The 20,439-nt window shown below is 38.1% G+C and overlaps 2 protein-coding genes across 3 annotated transcripts in view; both read left to right on the top strand.

Annotated features, from left to right (window-relative positions):
• Positions 1 to 16,957, top strand: part of LOC100891568 (cyclin-C) — a 26,333-nt gene extending 9,376 nt beyond the window's left edge. Inside the window, exons 2-11 of one of the 2 annotated variants that reach the window (XM_030981970.1) lie at positions 2,402 to 2,508; positions 3,781 to 3,865; positions 5,761 to 5,830; positions 7,207 to 7,258; positions 8,061 to 8,116; positions 8,801 to 8,836; positions 9,515 to 9,606; positions 12,555 to 12,622; positions 15,430 to 15,512; positions 16,804 to 16,957. In XM_030981970.1, the coding sequence (XP_030837830.1) occupies positions 2,402 to 2,508; positions 3,781 to 3,865; positions 5,761 to 5,830; positions 7,207 to 7,258; positions 8,061 to 8,116; positions 8,801 to 8,836; positions 9,515 to 9,606; positions 12,555 to 12,622; positions 15,430 to 15,512; positions 16,804 to 16,836 (682 nt within the window). In that variant the 3' untranslated portion in view covers positions 16,837 to 16,957. Of the gene's footprint in view, positions 1 to 2,401; positions 2,509 to 3,780; positions 3,866 to 5,760; positions 5,831 to 7,206; positions 7,259 to 8,060; positions 8,117 to 8,800; positions 8,837 to 9,514; positions 9,607 to 12,554; positions 12,623 to 15,429; positions 15,513 to 16,640; positions 16,697 to 16,803 lie in introns of those variants that run through there. The other variant, XM_030981969.1, reaches the window with a different exon arrangement.
• On the top strand, positions 16,889 to 20,439 carry LOC105439202 (dynein assembly factor with WDR repeat domains 1-like). Its single transcript, XM_030981401.1, has 4 exons — positions 16,889 to 17,021; positions 17,706 to 17,782; positions 18,768 to 18,930; positions 20,405 to 20,439. Exons 1-4 carry the CDS (start codon positions 16,889 to 16,891, stop codon positions 20,437 to 20,439), a joined length of 408 nt encoding a protein of 135 aa, XP_030837261.1.

Genomic DNA, 20,439 nt, shown 5'->3' with positions numbered 1-20,439 from the left:
ATACTACATATTCTGAAAGTTTCATGGTCGCAGCTACCATTGTACGGCCGTAGGTGCTATTTGAAATTTATCAAAATTTACCGGGAGCACCTGTAAATTTTTATATTCCATTTTTCTCAAAAGCAGAAGTGTTTAAGGGGCTACATTTTCTAGTGCTTATAATTCATCGACAGTGGCATCCCAATATATCAGAATTGTAAAGAATCACTATCCACCCAATTTTCAAAATTCTCCAAAACTTTGTATTACCTTTAAGGCCAGTGTAAAGGTGAGGAATAGTGCGTACATGTAACTATTCTCTTTCCAGGCTTTTTTCTACTTTGGGTAGAATCTGGAGAATTACCCAATTTTCTATCCAATTATTTTGTTTTTATGTAAACTAAGTCTCCATTGAGCAGGTCAGTTATTACATCTACACTGTACTTTGGACAAAATATCACAGATGATGCCAGATGCGAAGCAGAAATTAAAAGAAAGATAGAAATAGCTCGGAATACATTTCTGGCAGTGAAAGACTTTATTCACAGATAGAAAGGTGAAATTTGCGCTTAGGTTAATAAGACTAGGATAAAGCTGTCATGTATGGTCTGTACTATTGTATGGAGCAGGAGCATGGACAATAAGGCATGGAAAATAGAATAACAGATGCGAAGCAGAAATAAAAAGAAGGATAGAAATAGCTCGGAATACATTTCTGGCAATGAAAGACTTATTCACAGATAGAAAGGTGAAATTTGCGCTTAGGTTAAGACTAGTATAAAGCTGTCATGTATGGTCTGTCCTATTGTATGGAGCAGAAACATGGACAATAAGCAAGGCCATGGAAAATAGAATAACATCTTTTGAAATGTGGATTTACAGAAGAATGATGAAAATATCCTGGAAACGAAGAGATTTGCACATGGCAGGGCGTAAACAAATTGCACTGGTAGGATTAGTTAAAGAGAAGGTTGAGCTCTGGGAAGAGGTGAACAAATAATTTGAGCGCATTAACATTGTATTATGCATGTGTAGAAGAACAACAGATAAAAAAATGTTCTCTGAAAAGCATGGCTCTTCAAATGCCTTAATATTTTTGTATTATGCATGTGTAGAAGAACAACAGATTAAAAAATGTTCTCTGAAAAGCATGGCTCTTCAAATGCCTTAATATTTTTGTATTATGCATGTGTAGAAGAACAACAGATTAAAAAATGTTCTCTGAAAAGCATGGCTCTTCAAATGCCTTAATATTTTAAATATGACATCATAAAAATCGGGACAGATTTTTACGCCACATGTTCGTGTAGTCCCATATACATGTTTCTGTGTACAGTGCTTATAACTTTACCAAGACTGGGCCAATTTTCTTATCATTTTGATGATTCAAGAACCTTGCAGTATACACACCAACACTTACAGTACCGGTATGGTATATGCTAGATGATCAACATTTTCTGATCGATTCCACAACGTTTATTTCACAATGCAATCACATGACCAGAACTCAATTTTATCTTAGGGCCTGCAAATTATCTTATCTTAAAGGTACTATGTCCCATTTACAGGCCCAAAAAATGAAAAAGTTAAATTCCAACTGCATTTGAAAGATAATACTAATTTAGAACTTCCCTAAAAAAGGTGGGGCTTGAAAATGTCTTCAAGTGGGAAAATAACAACTATTAGTTGTCAAATCGACTTTAGGGCTATAGAGCCCAAAAGTAATAGTCTTGATTTTCAGACAATTGTACCGAATGGTCAGACGTTTTATGCTGCGCAAAGATTCAATCAGTTTAATCTTGGCCATCACAAGAAGTGGGTTATTGATGTAGACAAATGCTCATGCACCCTTTACAACTCTTTTCATGTATACTTATTACCAAAGAAGAAAAAAAGCCAGTCAGTCACTCAATAGTGTCTGACAGTGAAGTCTAGCAAGTAAACGGGTTTCCTTGCATAATTTGAATATGAGGACACTGCTAACGTTTAAATTTCACAGATAGGACATACATGTACATGACATATTCATAAGTTCCTGCAAAGTTCTACAGAATTTGAGGTTGGCTGCAAAAGGGACATAGTACCTTTAAGGAGAGAAAAGTCAAAGGATGTGTTGGAGGGAAGAGTGGAAGGAACTAGACCGAGAGGGAGACCCAGAATCACTATAACTGGGAAGAGAATGTCAAGAACTGGAGTGGACTAAAACTGCAAGAGTGCACCAGAATGGCAGAAGATAGAGTGAAATGGAGAGATGTTGCAATCAACCTCCGAACCGGGAGAAAATATTTAGATAGATAGATAGAATGAATATATGGCGGACAGTCTCTCAAATGGTAGAGTCCAGTCTCTAGAGAGTCTCCCAAATCGTACTGGTGGATGGAAATTGTCAATGACAATGTCATTTTCTTTCATGTTAAAACAGTCAGCAATGGATTCTGGACAAACAAGTTCTGATGAAAGATCGCCAGACGGATCTAGAAATCCTAACGGAGGAAGAATACCAGAAATGTATGATTTTCTACGCAGGAGGTAATTAAACTTATATTTGCCTTGAGTGCTGATTTGCATGTGAGTAGCAGGCATGCCACGCATTTTGACAGGCACAAACAGAAATGTTCCAATTTAAAAGAAAGATTGCACTGCACGTTGTGAAACCTTCATTTGGGCCATTCTCCGATAAAGTGTTCAATTCAATGACCAAATATTAACCATGAGAAATTGTTAAAAAATTATATGTATAGTTACTTTCGCAAACTTCAATACTTTATCCAGAATACAAAATAACAGTCTTACTAGCTAAATGGCAATCCTATTATCACCTGTATGTAATAGTTTGATACTGTAGAATTTGAAATAAATTAGAATCCTTTAGAAATACAGTTTTAGACAAACAGGGATATAATTTTAGTGCCATAAAGAGTTTAATAGAAGAAGTATCTTTATGATTATAAGAGAAACATATTTTTTTGTTCAAACCTTTCTTGTGACTTCATGAGGGTCAGAAATGACTCATTTATCCAGATTATCCTGATTGCTTCATAACTAATTTAAGGATTCTTTGAAGAAATGGAAGTCCTTATACCAGCACTTTTCTTTTACTTGTCGAGATTCTTGATTGTATTATATGTAATAATTCAATTTTTATTCAATTTTCCTGCTTCATCACATTCCTGAAAAGAATAGGTTGGAGCAGAATGAAGGTCAATCAGATCTGCAAAGATTTGAAAAAAGCTGTAGTATACCCCCCCCCCAAAAAAAAAAGGGATTTTGCTTTGGCAAAATTCCCAATGGAGCTCTTGCGAACAGGAAATTTGTTTTACAGTTGGATGAGCTCAAAGCGATATACATGTACATGTACATGTAGTATTGTGAAATGTGAAGGTCTTTTTAAAGAATCAGTGTGATTTTTACTTTTTCATTGAAACAACGTCTGTGCAGTTGCTATCTTCTATCAATTTGATAGGAAATGTTATCAGAAGACCAGTCTACCATCTCATTGTAAAGTTCTTTAATGAGCCTTAAAAACCCTTACGGATATTGCAACTTCTATACTGTTTATGTGAATTTATAAGATGATGAAGCGGATCCTAATCAAATGTTTGGTTGAGAGCGTACACGTGACGTTGTGACCAGGCATTTATTTTGCTTAACACGTAATTTTACTAATGTTAGACGGTTCCAAATGTACCTTGTATGGGTAATTCTTACTAATTATGCCCTTTACTGCTGTGTATTATTTGTATTTGCAATCAGAAGTTGCAATATATTCCCATTATTGTATTTGTTTCTCTGTATTTCTAGTTATTCAGGCACTTGGAGAACAACTCAAAGTTCGTCAACAAGTTGTGAGCACAGCAACCATCTATTTTAAAAGATTTTATTCCAAGTAAGCAAAAAATCATCACACTTTATTATTCTGTTTTTGTTTTTGTTTTCTTCTTCTTCTGCATCCATTCCCCCACCCTTTCAACCTAGCATTTACCTTCTTTCCTCACTCTATCTCTCTCTCCTCTCTATCTCTACTCTCTCCTCTCTCCTCTCCATCTCTACTCTCTCCTCTCCATCTCTACTCTCTCCTCTCCATCTCTACTCTCTCCTCTCCATCTCTCCATCTCTACTCTCTCCTCTCCATCTCTCCTCTCTCCTCTCTCCTCTCCATCTCTACTCTCTCCACTCCATCTCTACTCTCTCCTCTCCATCTCTCCTCTCTCCTCTCTCCTCTCCATCTCTACTCTCTCCTCTCCATCTCTACTCTCTCCTCTCCATCTCTACTCTCCATCTCTGCTCTCTCCTCTCCATCTCTCCATCTCTACTCTCTCCTCTCCATCTCTCCTCTCTCCTCTCTCCTCTCCATCTCTACTCTCTCCACTCCATCTCTACTCTCTCCTCTCCATCTCTCCTCTCTCCTCTCTCCTCTCCATCTCTACTCTCTCCTCTCCATCTCTACTCTCTCCTCTCCATCTCTACTCTCCATCTCTACTCTCTCCTCTCCATCTCTCCATCTCTACTCTCTCCTCTCCATCTCTCCTCTCTCCTCTCTCCTCTCCATCTCTACTCTCTCCTCTCCATCTCTACTCTCTCCTCTCTATCTCTCCTCTCCATCTCTACTCTCTCCTCTCCATCTCTACTCTCTCCTCTCCATCTCTACTCTCTCCTCTCCATCTCTACTCTCTCCTCTCCATCTCTACTATCTCCTCTCTCCTCTCCATCTCTACTCTCTCCTCTCCATCTCTACTCTCACCTCTCCATCTCTACTCTCTCCTCTCCATCTCTACTCTCTCCTCTCCATCTCTACTCTCTCCTCTCCATCTCTACTATCTCCTCTCTCCTCTCCATCTCTACTCTCTCCTCTCCATCTCTACTCTCTCCTCTCCATCTCTACTCTCACCTCTCCATCTCTACTCTCTCCTCTCCATCTCTACTCTCTCCTCTCCATCTCTACTCTCTCCTCTCCATCTCTACTATCTCCTCTCTCCTCTCCATCTCTACTCTCTCCTCTCCATCTCTACTCTCTCCTCTCCATCTCTCCTCTCTCCTCTCCATCTCTACTTTCTCCTCTCCATCTCTACTATCTCCTCTCTCCTCTCCATCTCTACTCTCTCCTCTCCATCTCTACTCTCTCCTCTCCATCTCTACTCTCACCTCTCCATCTCTACTTTCTCCTCTCCATCTCTACTCTCTCCTCTCCATCTCTACTATCTCCTCTCTCCTCTCCATCTCTACTCTCTCCTCTCCATCTCTACTCTCTCCTCTCCATCTCTCCTCTCTCCTCTCTCCTCTCCATCTCTACTCTCTCCTCTCCATCTCTACTCTCACCTCTCCATCTCTACTCTCTCCTCTCCATCTCTACTTTCTCCTCTCCATCTCTACTTTCTCCTCTCCATCTCTACTATCTCCTCTCTCCTCTCCATCTCTACTCTCTCCTCTCCATCTCTACTCTCTCCTCTCCATCTCTACTCTCACCTCTCCATCTCTACTTTCTCCTCTCCATCTCTACTCTCTCCTCTCCATCTCTACTATCTCCTCTCTCCTCTCCATCTCTACTCTCTCCTCTCCATCTCTACTCTCTCCTCTCCATCTCTACTCTCTCCTCTCATCTTGATAGTAAATTGTACTGAAGAAGAGCAAAACTTTGGAGAAACCGATCGGTGGAAGCATGAATAAAATTAAAAAATTAACCGTGGGAATGTTATGACAAACTATATGCATGTGGAGTTTCAGCATTTTAGAAGTGTCAAAGTTTGGCTAATCATGATACCTCTTTCTTTTTTTGTATTGCAGGAACAACCTCAAGAGTATAGACCCACTTCTCATGTCACCTACCTGTCTATTTTTAGCATCCAAAGTGGAGGTTTGTATCATCATTTGTTTATAACTTTAGCACTTTCCATAATCCTTCCCCCTCCCTCCTGTAATATTTATCCATCCTTATCTTCTCATGTCACCTAACTGTCTATTCGGGGTCCAGACAACTCGCCACAAAGACAACCCGCCCCAAGACAACCCGCCACAATACAAAGGATAAGGGGGCACTTTAGGGGAACCTGGAAAAGTGGGGGCACAGTGTCCCCCCCCCCCCCCAACCAAGAATGCCGCCTCTGATGAAACTAACCCAGAAAATCTAGAAATAAACCACATTCCAATTTTATTTCGCGGGTCAACTGCCCACCACCCCCCCCCCCCCCCCCCCCCCCCCCCCACTATCAGTACGCCAGTGCTTCCAGTATCCTACCATTAAACAAATTCTGGGACAGAAAAATGCAGCTGTTATAGACCTCTAGATCAAAAGTATATTATTGTTACAAGGGAAATCAACTTTATTCTTTGTAATGACTGTGTTTATAAAAGCACGAAAATCATGAAAAATGACAATTTCATTTCAATTATTGTTACAATTAGGGAAATCAACTTTATTCTTTATTCTTTGTAATGACTGTGTTTATAAAAGCACGAAAATCATGAAAAATGACAATTTCATTACAATATATATTATTGTTACAAGGGAAATCAACTTTATTCTTTGTAATGACTGTGTTTATAAAAGCACGAAAATCATGAAAAATGACAATTTCATTTCAATATATATTATTGTTACAATTAGGGAAATCAACTTTATTCTTTATTCTTTGTAATGACTGTGTTTATAAAAGCACGAAAATCATGAAAAATGACAATTTCATTTCATTTTAGATCTAGAAATCATGATGGGAAAAAGTGTGGCGAGTTGTCCGAAAAGGTTGTGGCGAGTTGTCCAGGGTATTGTGGCGGGTTGTCCAGGGTATTGTGGCGGGATGTCCAGGGTATTGTGGCGGGTTGTCTTGGGGCGGGTTGTCTTTGTGGCGAGTTGTCTGGGATTCGTCTATTCTTAGCATCCAAAGTGGAGGTTTGTAATATCATTTGTTTAAAACTTTAGCACTTTCCATAATCCTTTGCAAAATTTGCCTTTCTGATAGCAATACCTAATGTGCACTTGGAAATATACGGTTTGTGTTCTGTGGCCTCAGTACATATCTGTGTGCACAATATATATTATTTTAGCAAACTCTTGTATTTCCATTGGCAATATGTATTATTTTGGGTCATTGTTTTATATTTTTGTTTTAAATGTTTTATATTTGGTGTTGGTGTAGGCAAAATCTATTGTTGTGAGTATTTGTTTTCATCTTTGTGGACAAAGTTTGTAATTTGGGGTAATTTTTTCTTCTTCTTTTTCTTGTATTTTCACAGGAGTTTGGGCCTCTCATCAATAGTAGATTGATAAGTGCCTGTCAATCAGTAGGTATGTTAAACTATTTCATTTGATCGTCGTTCAGATACGACACGGTAAAAGCGCAACATTAAGTTTAAAGGTATAGACCAGTTTTGGAAATGCCCCCTCTCAAAACATGAAATGGAAGCTCTTATTACCAATCATGTGAAAGAATATGTTTTGACTAATACGTGATGATACAAATTTTGCTGGGAAACCGCCTACTAATTGTGTTGCGTAGTCCCATATACATCTTTCTACGTACAGTGCTTGTAATTTTACCAAGACTTATCATTTTGATGATTCCAGAACCTTGCAGTACACACCAATACTTATACGCTAGATGATCAACCTTTTCTGATCGATTCCACAACGTTTCTTTCACAATGCAATCGCATGACTAGAACTGGTCTTTACCTTTAATACGTTTCACGCTCCTGTCAAGAGCTCAGTGAATACTTGCAATTGCCATTCATTTTACATGCTGTTGTTGTTGTTGTGTTTTGTTTTTCCAATGGTGTACCGCTCCATATCCGAGCAAGCCTTTAATTTTTATATAGTTTTATTGTGTGACTTTGCCTTCAGATAGTGCTATGTCATAATTATTTCTATCAGTGAACCCTTTTGTGTATGATGTCAAACTCGAACAAAGCTAGATTAATATCAAACTCTATTATTTACAAATGTATGAAACATGACCCTTATCAACAAGTTCAGAGCCAAATGCTTTGTTTTTTGTTGATGTAGAAGCTCTTGGAAAATGTTCAATGTGTTCACATTAATCTCCTATGTCTGACTTTTTAACTAAAACGTTCATTTTCCATTATCACAGTGAAAAAGCTGCCATATGCCTTCTCTGGTCAGGAATTCCCATACACCATCAAATCGGTAAGAAACTATTTTGTTTTGCTGAAACCATCGTTATAATGATAATGATAATAGTATAATTATAGTCTTCTTTAGCATTAATACTGGTCTCCCTGAGGGCCCTGCAATCGTATTGTTACCCTTTGCTTTAACCAAGCTACCGTGATGATTAGGCGCTCAAGCATTCCATGAATGTCTTCCTACCAGGTACCCATTTACTACACCTGGGGGGTGTTTCACAAAGATCCTAAGTCGAACTTATCTCTAAGTTGGACTTAACAATTATGGAAAGCCATTAGCATCCTTGAAAATATTTTGTAAAAGTTTTTTTAAAAGGCATAAAATGTTTTTTCAATTATTCACATTTTCTATTATCATGGGAGATTACATGTTCTTGATGTGGAATTTATGAAAAGTCTAAAATACTTGAATTTTTGCTTTTGAATATATTTCAAAATAAGGCTACAAATGGCTCTCCATAATATTTGAGTGAAACTTAGAGTTAAGTTCGACTTACAATCTTTGTGAAACACCCCCCAGGGTGGAGAGTGACAAGTGAAGATCAATATCTTGCCAAAAAAGTACTGCAGCACTTTACGTCATCGTAAAGAAGAAAGCATCCGCGTTGCTGTGTCATATCTGAACGAACCATAATTTGTTCAATACATAATGCATATCATGAATGCTACTTTTTCTCTTTTGCAGATCCTGGAATGTGAATTCTACGTACTGGAAATCATGGTAATTAACCATAATTTTAATCCTGTTGAGTTATGTAGTTTTGTTTAATTTTTGTATTTATTAATTATATATTTTTTGTTTGGGGAGGGGGGGGGGGTGGGGGTGGAGGTGTAACATACATCTTCACTTGACGTAAACCATATCTTAATAAAACGAGCCATTCCTGAGGAAGAGGGTGGTTATTTTGTTCCCTCTGATTTCAAGGTCTGATCAACACAAAACTCATGCTAGGTATTTTGTACTTGACATTAATTATTATTTGGGCAGTTTGCAACAGCACTACACTACCGGTATATATGCTAATATAATACACTAATCTATATGTTTTTCCATGTTTAATCATGTTGCAGAAGTGTTGTTTGATAGTCCATCATCTGCACAGACCTCTTATACAATTATACCATATGCTTCTGACTTTTTACAGGACGGTGTCAGAACGGTGTTCATTTCTATTCTGCCCTATCTCTATTTCATTCTTTCCTATTAAAGCGTATTATGGGGACTTTCTTTGTGTTAGTGATATGCGCTATACTAGATTTCTTCAAAAAACAACTGAAACTTAACTGTACAACTCCCTACATTGTTGATAGTCTAAGAGACAGCGCCTTGTATTCTTTGGAAAAGGCGCTATATAAATCCAATTATTATTATTATTATTCCATGTGGCTTCTGTTGCAGGATTGTTGTTTGATAGTGTACCATCCGTACAGACCTCTTATACAATACGCTTCTGACCTCGGACAAGAAGATCAACTCCTACCCCTAGCATGGTGAGTGTCCCAATAAATGGGATTATAATTCTCCTGTTTTACATCCTCTCCGAGGGACTTTAAGGACACTTGTAGCTCCAGAAGTTTGCAGGAGCTCTTTTAGGATTTGGTGTGATAAAAAGTGTGATTTTCTCAGAGTGATATCCAGGTATTTTATTGTTATATTGCCAGGGGGGGGGGGGGGTGTTTCATGAAGACTAAGATTGACTTTAAGTTGGACTTAACTATGGCAGGCCTTTCATGCCCGGCCCCCCCACTCCGGGGTCGGAATGACCGCATGCATGTTGCCAAAATGTCCGGTAAAGGGGTACTTTTTCGTGCAACAAAGTCCGGCCCGAGAATTGTAAAAAAAAAGGGATGTATTTGACTTTTCACCCAGAGATTTCTTTAAAAAGGGGTGTTTTTTCTTTTTTTCTCTCATCTCTTTGGACTCCTGAGAAATTATTCCGAATTTAGGGGGTACATTGAGCATTTTTCCTGATTTAGGGGGTCTCCAAGGCAGGAAAAGCCCGCGAAAGGGGGGTTCGGAAATGTTGGCAGTCCTCAGATAGGGGGTGCTTTCAAAAAGAGGGAACGAGCATATGCGTACCCTAAATAACACTGAGTGGGGGGGCCGGGCTTTCATGCCACTAGTTCCTCTAACCATGCCTGGCATTGGTTTCTCAAGGGACGTACAAATCGTGGTCACAAATCTACAGAACTTACCTGGTTTGATAATTCATTATTGAAGGAAAAAAATATTATCTAAAGATCAACATTAGGAGACCAATGGTGAGAGCAACCAGTGGCATGAATGGCCTGCCACAGTTAAGTCCAACTTAAAATCGATCTTAGTCTTTGTGAAACACCCCCAGAGCTCTTTTGTTTTGGGGCTGTCCGTCCGTTCGTACGTCCCGTTCTCATCGGTTATCTCAAGAACTGATTGATGAATTTCCTACCAAACTTAGGTCATGTTTGTATCTTGCAGAGCTAATGTATTGATTATATTTTGGGGTCAAAGGTCAAATGTCACAGGGCTCATGTATGCAAAAACAGCTTGTGATCGCGTTATCTCAAGAACTGATTGATGGATTCCTGTCATACTTATGTCATGTATGTACCTTGCAGACCCAATGAACTGATTCGATTTTGGGGTCATGAGGTCAAAGGTCAAAGATCATGGGGCTCATATGTATGCAAAATAGCTTGTGATCGCATTATTATTAGAAACGATGGACGGATTACCATCAAACTCCAGACATGTATGTATCTTGCAAAGCCAATGAACTGATTAGATTTTAGGGTCATGAGGTCAAGACCAAGGGTCATACATGTATATGATAAAAAGCTTGTAATAACGATATTCTGAGAACCTGTTATTGGATTATAAAAAAACTTGAATTTTAGAAATTGCTTCTGTTGTGGTTTGTAAAATCGCTCTATGGCGGAGGCATCTTTTTTCGACTGCGCGCAGTCGAAGGTCCATCTAGTTTTTATTGATCAGCGCTACTCTGGAGCTTTCCAGAGCTGAATAGCTCACCGCTCACGTATATTTTTATTATGCCTCCGTTACAAAGTAGCCGGAGGCATTATGTTTTCAGGTTGTCCGTTCGTACGTCCCGTTCTTGTGATTGCATTATCTCAAGAACCGATGAATGGATTCCTGCCAAACTTATAACCATGTATGTATCTGGCAGAGCCAATGAAGTTATTCGATTTTTGGGTCACGAGGTCAAAGGTCACAGTGCTCATTATGTATGCTAAAATAGCTTGTGATCGCGTTATCCCAAAAACCGATCGATGGATTTCTGCCAAACTTAATTCATGTATGTATCTTGCAGAGCCGATGAATTGATTGGATTTTGGGGTCACGAGGTCAAAGGTCAAAGGTCACAGTGCTCATTATGTATGCTAAAATAGCTTGTGATCGCGTTATCCCAAGAACTGATTGATGGATTTCTGCTAAACTTAAGTCATGTATGTATCTTGCAGAGCCAATGAATTGATTTTGGGGTCACAAGGTCAAAGGTCAAAGATCAGAGGGCCATTATATATGCATAAATAGCTGATGATCACATCATTAAAACCGATAGACAGATTACCATCAAATGCCGGACATGTACATGTATGTATCTTGCTGAGCCAATGAACTGATTAGATTTGGGGGTCAAGAGATTAAAGGTCAAAGGTCATGGGGCTCTTCATTTATATATATATATGCAAAAATTAGAAAAATTAGAACCGATGGACGAATTACCATCAAAATCAAGACATGTATGTATTTTGCAAAGCCAGTGATCTGATTAGATTTTATGGTCATGAGGTCAAAGATAAAAGGGTCATACATGTATATGAAAAATAGCTCGTAATCACAATATTCTGAGAACCTGTTAATGGATTACAATTAAAATTGAATTTGAAAAATTGCTTGTGTTTTGGTTTGTGAAATCGCTCTATGGCGGAGGCATCATTTTCGACAGTCGAAGTTCCATCTAGTTTACAGCTGAGCCACTACCCTTGGTCGGTTTCCTTTATTATACCAATTCCTTACTTCAATCCTGGACCAGACATAACCCAAAACCAAACCTAAGACCAAATTGCAACCTGTACCCCAACCCTGTATCTTTTACGAAGTTAAGCAAGGAGCGATTACCATTGGAAGAAATCTCAAAGCACCGCTGCATGTGTGCATCTATGATGAGAGCAATTTCTGAATTACTCGTAATTCAAAATACTGTGGCAACATTCCTCGAGTCCAGGATTTGTATTCTGTACAACTCAAACGTGTCCACATTGTTGTTAAAACCAAGTATTCATGGCTTACATTTCCCCTCAGATCCTGTGCTAATTTGTTTGTTGTTGGTAAGTGCATTTATAAAATTGTAGAAAAAAAAAAATCAATTGATGGAAAATTATCTCTGTCGGTGAATCCTTATCATCTCAACATTTTATCCCATTCTTTGTTGTAGGCATATAATTAATGACAGCCTCAGAACAGATGTATGCCTACTATACCCTCCATATTTAATTGCTTTAGGTAAGTCATCTAGCCCTAACGGCAGACTTTTTACTCAAGAGGGGGGGGGGGTTAAGGAGCATTCATTTTTTTGTACTCAGCACACCCCACGGGGGGGGGGGGGGGGGGGGGGGGGGGGGGGCTGTGCTGAGTAGAAAAAACAAATTAATGCTCCTTAACCCCCCCCCCCCCCCCTCCTCACTGAGCGAAATATTTGTCGACGCGATTTTCCCACTTCCGAGGAAAAAACTAAATAATGCTTATTACCCCAAATTATTATAATTATTATGATATCATTATTATAAGCATAATCAACAAAGGCAGTAATGTCCATGTAGAAGTAGGCCTAGTAGTAGTGGTATCATTCTGCACCTACCTATTCTGATTATCGTTTGCAATACGTCTAGAGAATAAACTCATGACAATTGAAAATTTGTCATGAATCATTGTCTTTAAGCTTACCATTATATGCATCTGGCTCAAATTTTGCTTGGGTATTTGGTACTTTATGATTACGTGGTAAAAATGAGCTTGTGTCCTATTCATTCCAGTCTTATTCATCTGCAATTCTGCATTATGTTTTATTCATTCTAGTTCTATTGTTTTCTGACTGTTTTCAAGCCAAAACTTTTTGTTGATCATAGATAGTTCTATGTAGCTTGATATCTCATGGCAATTTTGATAGTTCGCCTTTGCTGCTCTTCAATACTATTTTGACAATCAGTATTAATTAACTTTTCAAGGACTCATGATAAATTCGTTTAACAGTTGATTCTCCTCGAATGATTCTTTAGTTCAGATTATTTTGTGGGGAGAGATAGAGGTGAATGATCTCACGCTTAACGACGATGTACTATTATTCTTATTTGTTCTCTACGATGCTCTTTGAACCAAAAATAGCTTTCATTGTTAGGTTTCCTGGAAAAGTTTCAATTGTTGTTAAGAAATTTTTGGTTGCACCCTGTAGATTATGATGATGTGTTTGATTTCGTTTTCAATAACAAGATCAAACACGTGATACAAATCTACTGGGTGCATGCCATTAAGTTCTTTACAACAATAATACAATATTGAGGCGCTATTCGGTGTGGCGTACACATCATGACATGGCAATCACATGGTAGATAACTAGAACATCAGTCTAATAAATTAAAGAGAACTGAATTTGAACCCGGGCCATAGGCTACCCGCCCCCCCCCTGTCTCTTTCTCTCTCTCTTTTGTCGTTGCCCTTCCTTTCCCTTTCTTATTACCTTTTTGCCACAGAGTATGTACATGTAATACGCATGTGCAGACGCGTACACAGGGGGAGGGGGGGGGGGGTGTTTTGGGGGTTAACCCCCCCCCCCCCCCCCCAATTTTTTTCTTACTTTTTGCTCAAGGGAGGGTGTGCTGAGTTAGAAAAAAATGAATGCTCCTTAACCCCCTTCCTCACTGAGCGAAATATATTGGTCGACGCAATTTTCCTACTTCAGGGGACAAAAAAATTAAAAAATAATGCTCACTAATAATGCTCACTACCCCTTATTATTTATTATCATATCATTATATCAGCATAATCAGCAATGGCAGTAGTGTAGTATAGTACATGTACATGTAGAAGTAGGCCTAGTAGTAGTGGTATCATTCTGATCCTTATTATCCTGATTATTTTTGCAATACGTCTAGAGAATAAACTCATGACAACTGACAACTTGTCATGTATCATTATCTTTACCATCATATGCATGTGGCTTGAATTTTGCTTGGGTATTTAGTACTATATGATTAATGTGGTAAAAATGAGCTTGTGTCCTATTCATTCCAGTCTTATTCATCTGCAATTCTGCATTATGTTTTATTCATTCTAGTTCTATTGTTTTCTGACTGTTTTCAAGACAAAACTTTTTGTTGATCATAGATAGTTCTATGTAGCTTGATATCTCATGGCAATTTTGATAGTTCGCCTTTGCTGCTCTTCAATACTATTTTGACAATCAGTTTTAATTAACTTTTCAAGGACTCATGATAAATTCGTTTAACATTTGATTCTCCTCGAATGATTCTTTTGTTCGGATTATTTTGTGGGGAGAAATAGAAGTGAACTGTCTCACGCAATAATGACGTTGTATTATTATTCTTATTTGTTCATCGTCTCTCGGATGCTCTTTGAACCAAAAACAGCTTGTATTGTTAGGCTTCATGAAAGAAATTTCAATTGTTGTTAAAAAAAATTGGTTGCACCCTGTACAGTGTAGATTATGATGATGTGTTTGATTTCGTTTTCAATAACAAGATCAGACACATGATACAAATCTACTGGGTGCATGCCATTAAGTTCTTTACAACAATAATACAATATTGAGGCGCTATTCGGTGTGGCGTACACATCATGACTTGGCAATCACATGGTAGATAACTAGAACATCAGTCTAATAAATTAAAGAGAACTGAATTTGAACCCGGGCCATAGGCTACCCCCCCCCCCTGTCTCTTTCTCTCTTTTTTCATTGCCCTTCCTCTCCTTTCTTATTACCTTTTTGCCACAGAGTATGTACATGTAATGTGCATGTGCAGGCGCGTACGCAACGGGGGGGGGGGGGGTGTGTTTTGGGGGTTAACCCCCCCCCCCCCTCAATTTTGTTCTTACTTTTTGCTCAAAGGGGGGTGGGGGTGGGTTGTGCTGAATAAGAAAAAAATGAATGCTCCTTAACCCTTCCTCACTGAGCGAAAATATTGGTCGACGCAATTTTCAAATTTGGGGGTGGGCGCAAAAAAGAAAAAGAAATCATTGCTCACTATGGAATTATTTTTTTCCCTTAAAATTCTCTCTTTTTTTTATACATTTAGCTTCCCTACACATGGCGTGTGTGATATCTCAGAATGATCATACTAAACATTGGTTTGCTGATCTCAATGTAGACCTTGACAAGGTAAGGTTTAAACTTAAAGGGCAATCCAACCCTTGTATTATTAGTTCATTTGCATGAAAGCAGGAATTCCCGATTAACAGATTGGTGAAAGTTTGAAAAAAATCGGACCAATCATAAGAAAGTTATGATTGTTCGAAATATGTGATCACTAAAGTCTATGCAAATCTCAAATTGGTAGTTTGGTCATTGGATTGCCACATAGTCCCGCATAACTCTGCAGTTTGTCAGGTACAAACATTTTCATTTCTGTTTTTCTCCTAAGTGCTTTCTCCTTTGGGGCACTACTCGAAATATATTATGGAAAGCTTATTATTATAGGTCCTCTAAAGAGAAAAGACCCTCCGGAGTGGCACGATTCTGAACAATTGGAATTTTAATCATTTTGTTTGATGGAACAAATGGGAAAGTTGTCCGCCACTACATCATAAAGACTATTACAGATTCATCCTATATGAAGAGCCCATACCTGTTGTCCTCACAACTTTGAATAATTCATAACTTTCTCATTTTTGTCCGATCTCATTCAAACTTTCACCAGTCTACTTCCCTGATTGTTCTACTTTATTCCAGAGTAGTTTGCTATCAAGTTTGGATTTACCTTAAAAGCAAAATTTAGCCAACTGAGGTCCAGAATATCCATGTGAATATTAATTCAGAAACTCATGATATTTGAAGCTTTCCTAGTCAGTAAAAAAGGTTGTGTCAGCTTACAATGGCCAGTCATGCAAGTATTTTTAAAAATTACTACAATTTCCAGGTGATTTTTTACATTGCTATACATGTTCATATGTGATACCTTACATGAAACATTAAACTCAAAATAAGTATATAAGTTGGCAGCAATAAAGGCAATGGTTAAGAATTTAGACAGCTTTTGAGAAGAAATTTTGGCATATTCCCATTGCTAGGGATTAGTACCTTTTTGGGGGGGGGGGGGCGGTACTAGAACTGTGAATGGGTAATTTGTCATTCTTTTGAGAATAGGGTACAATTATCTGACAGTGAGAGTACACCACTATCTTTTAAAAGAAAGAAAACTAACATGTTGTGTTAGTGTACTACAGCTATGGATGCCGTATACATGTGTACATGTCTTTATTTGCTACCTGTGTCGCGTTTCATTTTCAGATACTTGAAATCACACAGCAAATTCTAAAGCTATAGAAGCTGAATGCTAATCCTGATGACTGACGTCACCCGTTATCGGGTAAACACCCAAATGGTGTGGAATTCCCCATCAGAGCCCAATACTATGCATCTTTAACCAATAACTATCATCTTTATCATTCAGACGCATCCACACTCTGATTGGCCATCGAGGTGAGATCAGCTCCGCCCAGTTCAACTACGATTGTTCTCTCATCGTGACTGGCTCCATGGATAAGACCTGTAAGATCTGGGATACTGCCATGGGCAAGTGTGTGGGTAACCTACGTGGCCATGATGACGAGATTTTGGATGTGGTCTTTGACTTCACTGGACAGTTCATTACTTTAGCATCGGCAGACAGTAAGATTGTGCTTTATCAGTTGTTGAGCCAGGAATATGTTTTATTTTCAGTGGGGGAATTTGTAGAGCGCTGATATCTAGTTGTGTTATTGAAAGGGTTATTCAGAGTTGCCAACCATCCATTTTTTCCTCCAAATTACGGTACCTCATAAAATACGTTTTTTTATTTATTTTTATTTTTTTATTTACAAAACTTGTCATCAGTGACAAAAGACAGTTTTTGTTATAAGCTACTGAAATCCTTGCTTCTGATTGGTTATCAGCAGATTTGTCAGTGATTTTTGTCATTCGTCATTGAAAAAAGGTTTTGTGAAACGGGTTCCTGTTGTTGAGCCAGGAATATGTTTTATTTTCAATGGGGGAATTTGTAGAGCATTGATATCTAGTTGTGTTATTGAAAGGTTTATTACTTCATGAACTAGAGAAACAGAAAAATAAGAACAAAATTATAGAAAACACATCACACAATAGTAAAGAAGGAAACTTGTATTCCCAATATTACAACCTCTGATTACCACTTAACTTGATAGTATTGTAAGGGTACTTGTAAAGAGCAGATTGAACACAAGCTGCTAGTGATATTTTTAAAATAGTAAGTTTGTTTTTTTGTTACAGGACATGATTTTAAGTGTTATAAGTTGCATTGATATCAAAATAACTTTTTTGTTCTGTATTATACTACAGGTTCTGCAAGGGTCTACAATGCTGTTACCCATCACTGCATATGCAAATTGGATGGACATGCTGGAGAAATTTTGAAGGTATTTTTCATTTTATATTCTTAGGTTTGTGTAGTTCTTTGAGCTTTGCTTTTGTCGAACAAATTTTGTTGTTTTTTCCATTTCTTCTTCTTCGTTTTGTTGACGATCAGCCATGTACAAAGAAGACTAAAGACTTGATGCATGGCTGATCGTCATGAAACGGAGTTAAGTCTTTTGTCAACTCTGTTTGTTGCTACGGCAGGCAGCCAGCCAGCGAAAACGAACTCGTTTAATCAAATTATGGAAAGACACACAGAATTTTGTTATTCCTGGCTCATTCTTCCTGATTGAAGTGTCATATGAAAGGGCAGAAATTGAACTTTCTAGAAATGTTATTTTTTCTTTGAAATTCAGATACCGCCCGCCAAATGACTTTTTGGTTTCCTCTCTTCAAATTGTTTTTTATCACTCATGCGTGAAATATGCATCATATGACTTCAGTGCATAAAATGAAAGAAGAGGATCTCAGCTTTACAAATATGTGTCATTTATTAATTATAATTGTCATTAAGTTATGATAAAACCTTGATAATTCTCGGTTTCGTTTTTCTGGGGACGCACTGTATATCAACATTTTAAAGAATTGCTATCCATCCAATTTTCAAAACTTAGCATTACCTTTAATAATAACACTGATTACTCATAATAATAATATCGAATATTTAGGAGCGCTAAAAACAATAAGTACCATAGCGCTTACAAATACAAATATATGAAAAGAGGACAAAAATGTACAGTACAGGAAGTATATCACATAGATCATTGGGGAAAAAGGTGAGTTTTGAGGGATCTTTTGAAGATGGCAAGACAGGTAATTTCCCTTATGGAAAGATGGATGCTGTTCCAAGTCTTTGATGCAGCTACTGCAAAGCGTTTTTTCAGCTGCTGAGAGTCTAGATTTGGGAATGTTAAGTTTACATGTGTCGGTTGCTGAATGAAGATTACGAGTTGGTGTATATATTCTTTTCTGTTTTCTGTTTCCCAGATTTCCTTCAACCCTCAAGGTACCAAGCTACTGACAGCCAGCGCTGATAAGACAGCTAAGGTTTGGGATCCTAAATCAGGTACCTGTCTCCAGACACTAGAGGGACACACAGACGAGATATTCAGCTGTGCATTCAACTATGAAGGAGATACAGTTATTACAGGTAATGTGTAGATGCAGATGACTAGTTATTAAACTGGGGATCTTGATCCCTAAGGCGGTAGTAGATCAGGGAGGTGTTTCACAAAGATCTTAAGTTGAACTTATCTCTAAGTTGGACTTAACAATTATGGAAAGCCGCTAGCATCCTTGAAAATATTTTGTAAAAGTTATTTTGAAAGGCATAAAATGTTGATTCAAATCATTCATATTTTCTATTATCATGGGAGATTTCATGTTCTTGATGTAGAACTTATGAAAAGTCTAAAATACATTAAAGGCTACAAATGGCTCTCCATATTATTTAAGTCCAACTTAGAGTTAAGTTATACTTATAATCTTTGTGAAACACCCCCCAGTTTATACTTAACACATGATACAAATGACCTCAATATCCACAAAGCTTGTGAACATAAAGAAGTCCTGTTGTCCCATTGAGAAAAATTGCTTCAAGATTTATAGAGCTGCTACTTCAAAAACTTGTTTCCATTTTGTTAATACATGCAACTGTCCATCACAGAATGCGCCAGTGACATACGAATGAATGGATGGTGGGTATATTGTTCATGCAGGATTGTAATTACATCAGATTTGAAAGACGTGTAATCAGTAATTTAATATACAAATAGTGAATGGCCACGAGTGCAATGGTACAAGATTTTGCACGAGGTGAAAGATAAGAGACGCTATATTCAACGAGGCACAGCAAAATCACTGAATGCAAAATCTTGTTTCATTGCACAAATAAAGTCCATTCAATTTTAGTTTTATACAATACCTCGGACGTTAATGGGCTTAAAACAGTTTTCCTGGGCCTAAATCTCAGCGATATTTTGTTTGTTTTTAATTAATGAAATTGCTGATAGTGAGCGCGCACTATTAAGTAGGCAGCAAACCATGCGCATATCATGCGCCGCACGTACCAAGCTTTATGTTTATTGTGACGCGGAGTGCAATTTTGTTTGATCCATTGGTACCATTGCATGGCGACGTCACTTACCTCACGATATACTTTGTACATCGTTGGTGATGTCAGCGTGCAATGGTGCGAAAGGATCAAATAGAATTGCACGGCTGGAGAATGATGCCGTTCAACAGTAATTATAGCGCATGTCATGTGATCAAGAATTGACCAATGAGGTTGCAAGAATCTTAGTAGGCGTTGTACAAAGAGTTCTATGACATATCCAAACTTATTTACCTGTGTGACAGTTTCAGACGCCTATTTCAGACAACTCCTGGCCGACTGAAATTAGCTGCCAGTCTGAGAAAGGTGTCTGAACTTGGATACCACAACCGTCACACAGGTAAATCATTTTGGATGTGTCACAGAAGTCTGTAAACTCCTTATCATCCAAAACATCCTGATGAAATTGTCCAACAGTTCAGTGAAATCAGTAATTTTGAAAACTGGTAGTTATTTTCTGTATTATGTTAATTCTATTAATTCTTCCTCCGTGATGTGTTTCATCCTATAGGAAGCAAAGACAACACTTGTAGGATCTGGCGCTGA

The sequence above is a fragment of the Strongylocentrotus purpuratus genome, unplaced genomic scaffold (assembly GCF_000002235.5).
Source record: "Strongylocentrotus purpuratus isolate Spur 01 unplaced genomic scaffold, Spur_5.0 spur5_scaffold_12, whole genome shotgun sequence".
Classification (NCBI taxonomy): domain Eukaryota; kingdom Metazoa; phylum Echinodermata; class Echinoidea; order Camarodonta; family Strongylocentrotidae; genus Strongylocentrotus; species Strongylocentrotus purpuratus.
The sequence above is the reverse complement of the archived record's forward strand: the minus strand, read 5'-3'. Positions and strand labels throughout refer to the sequence as shown.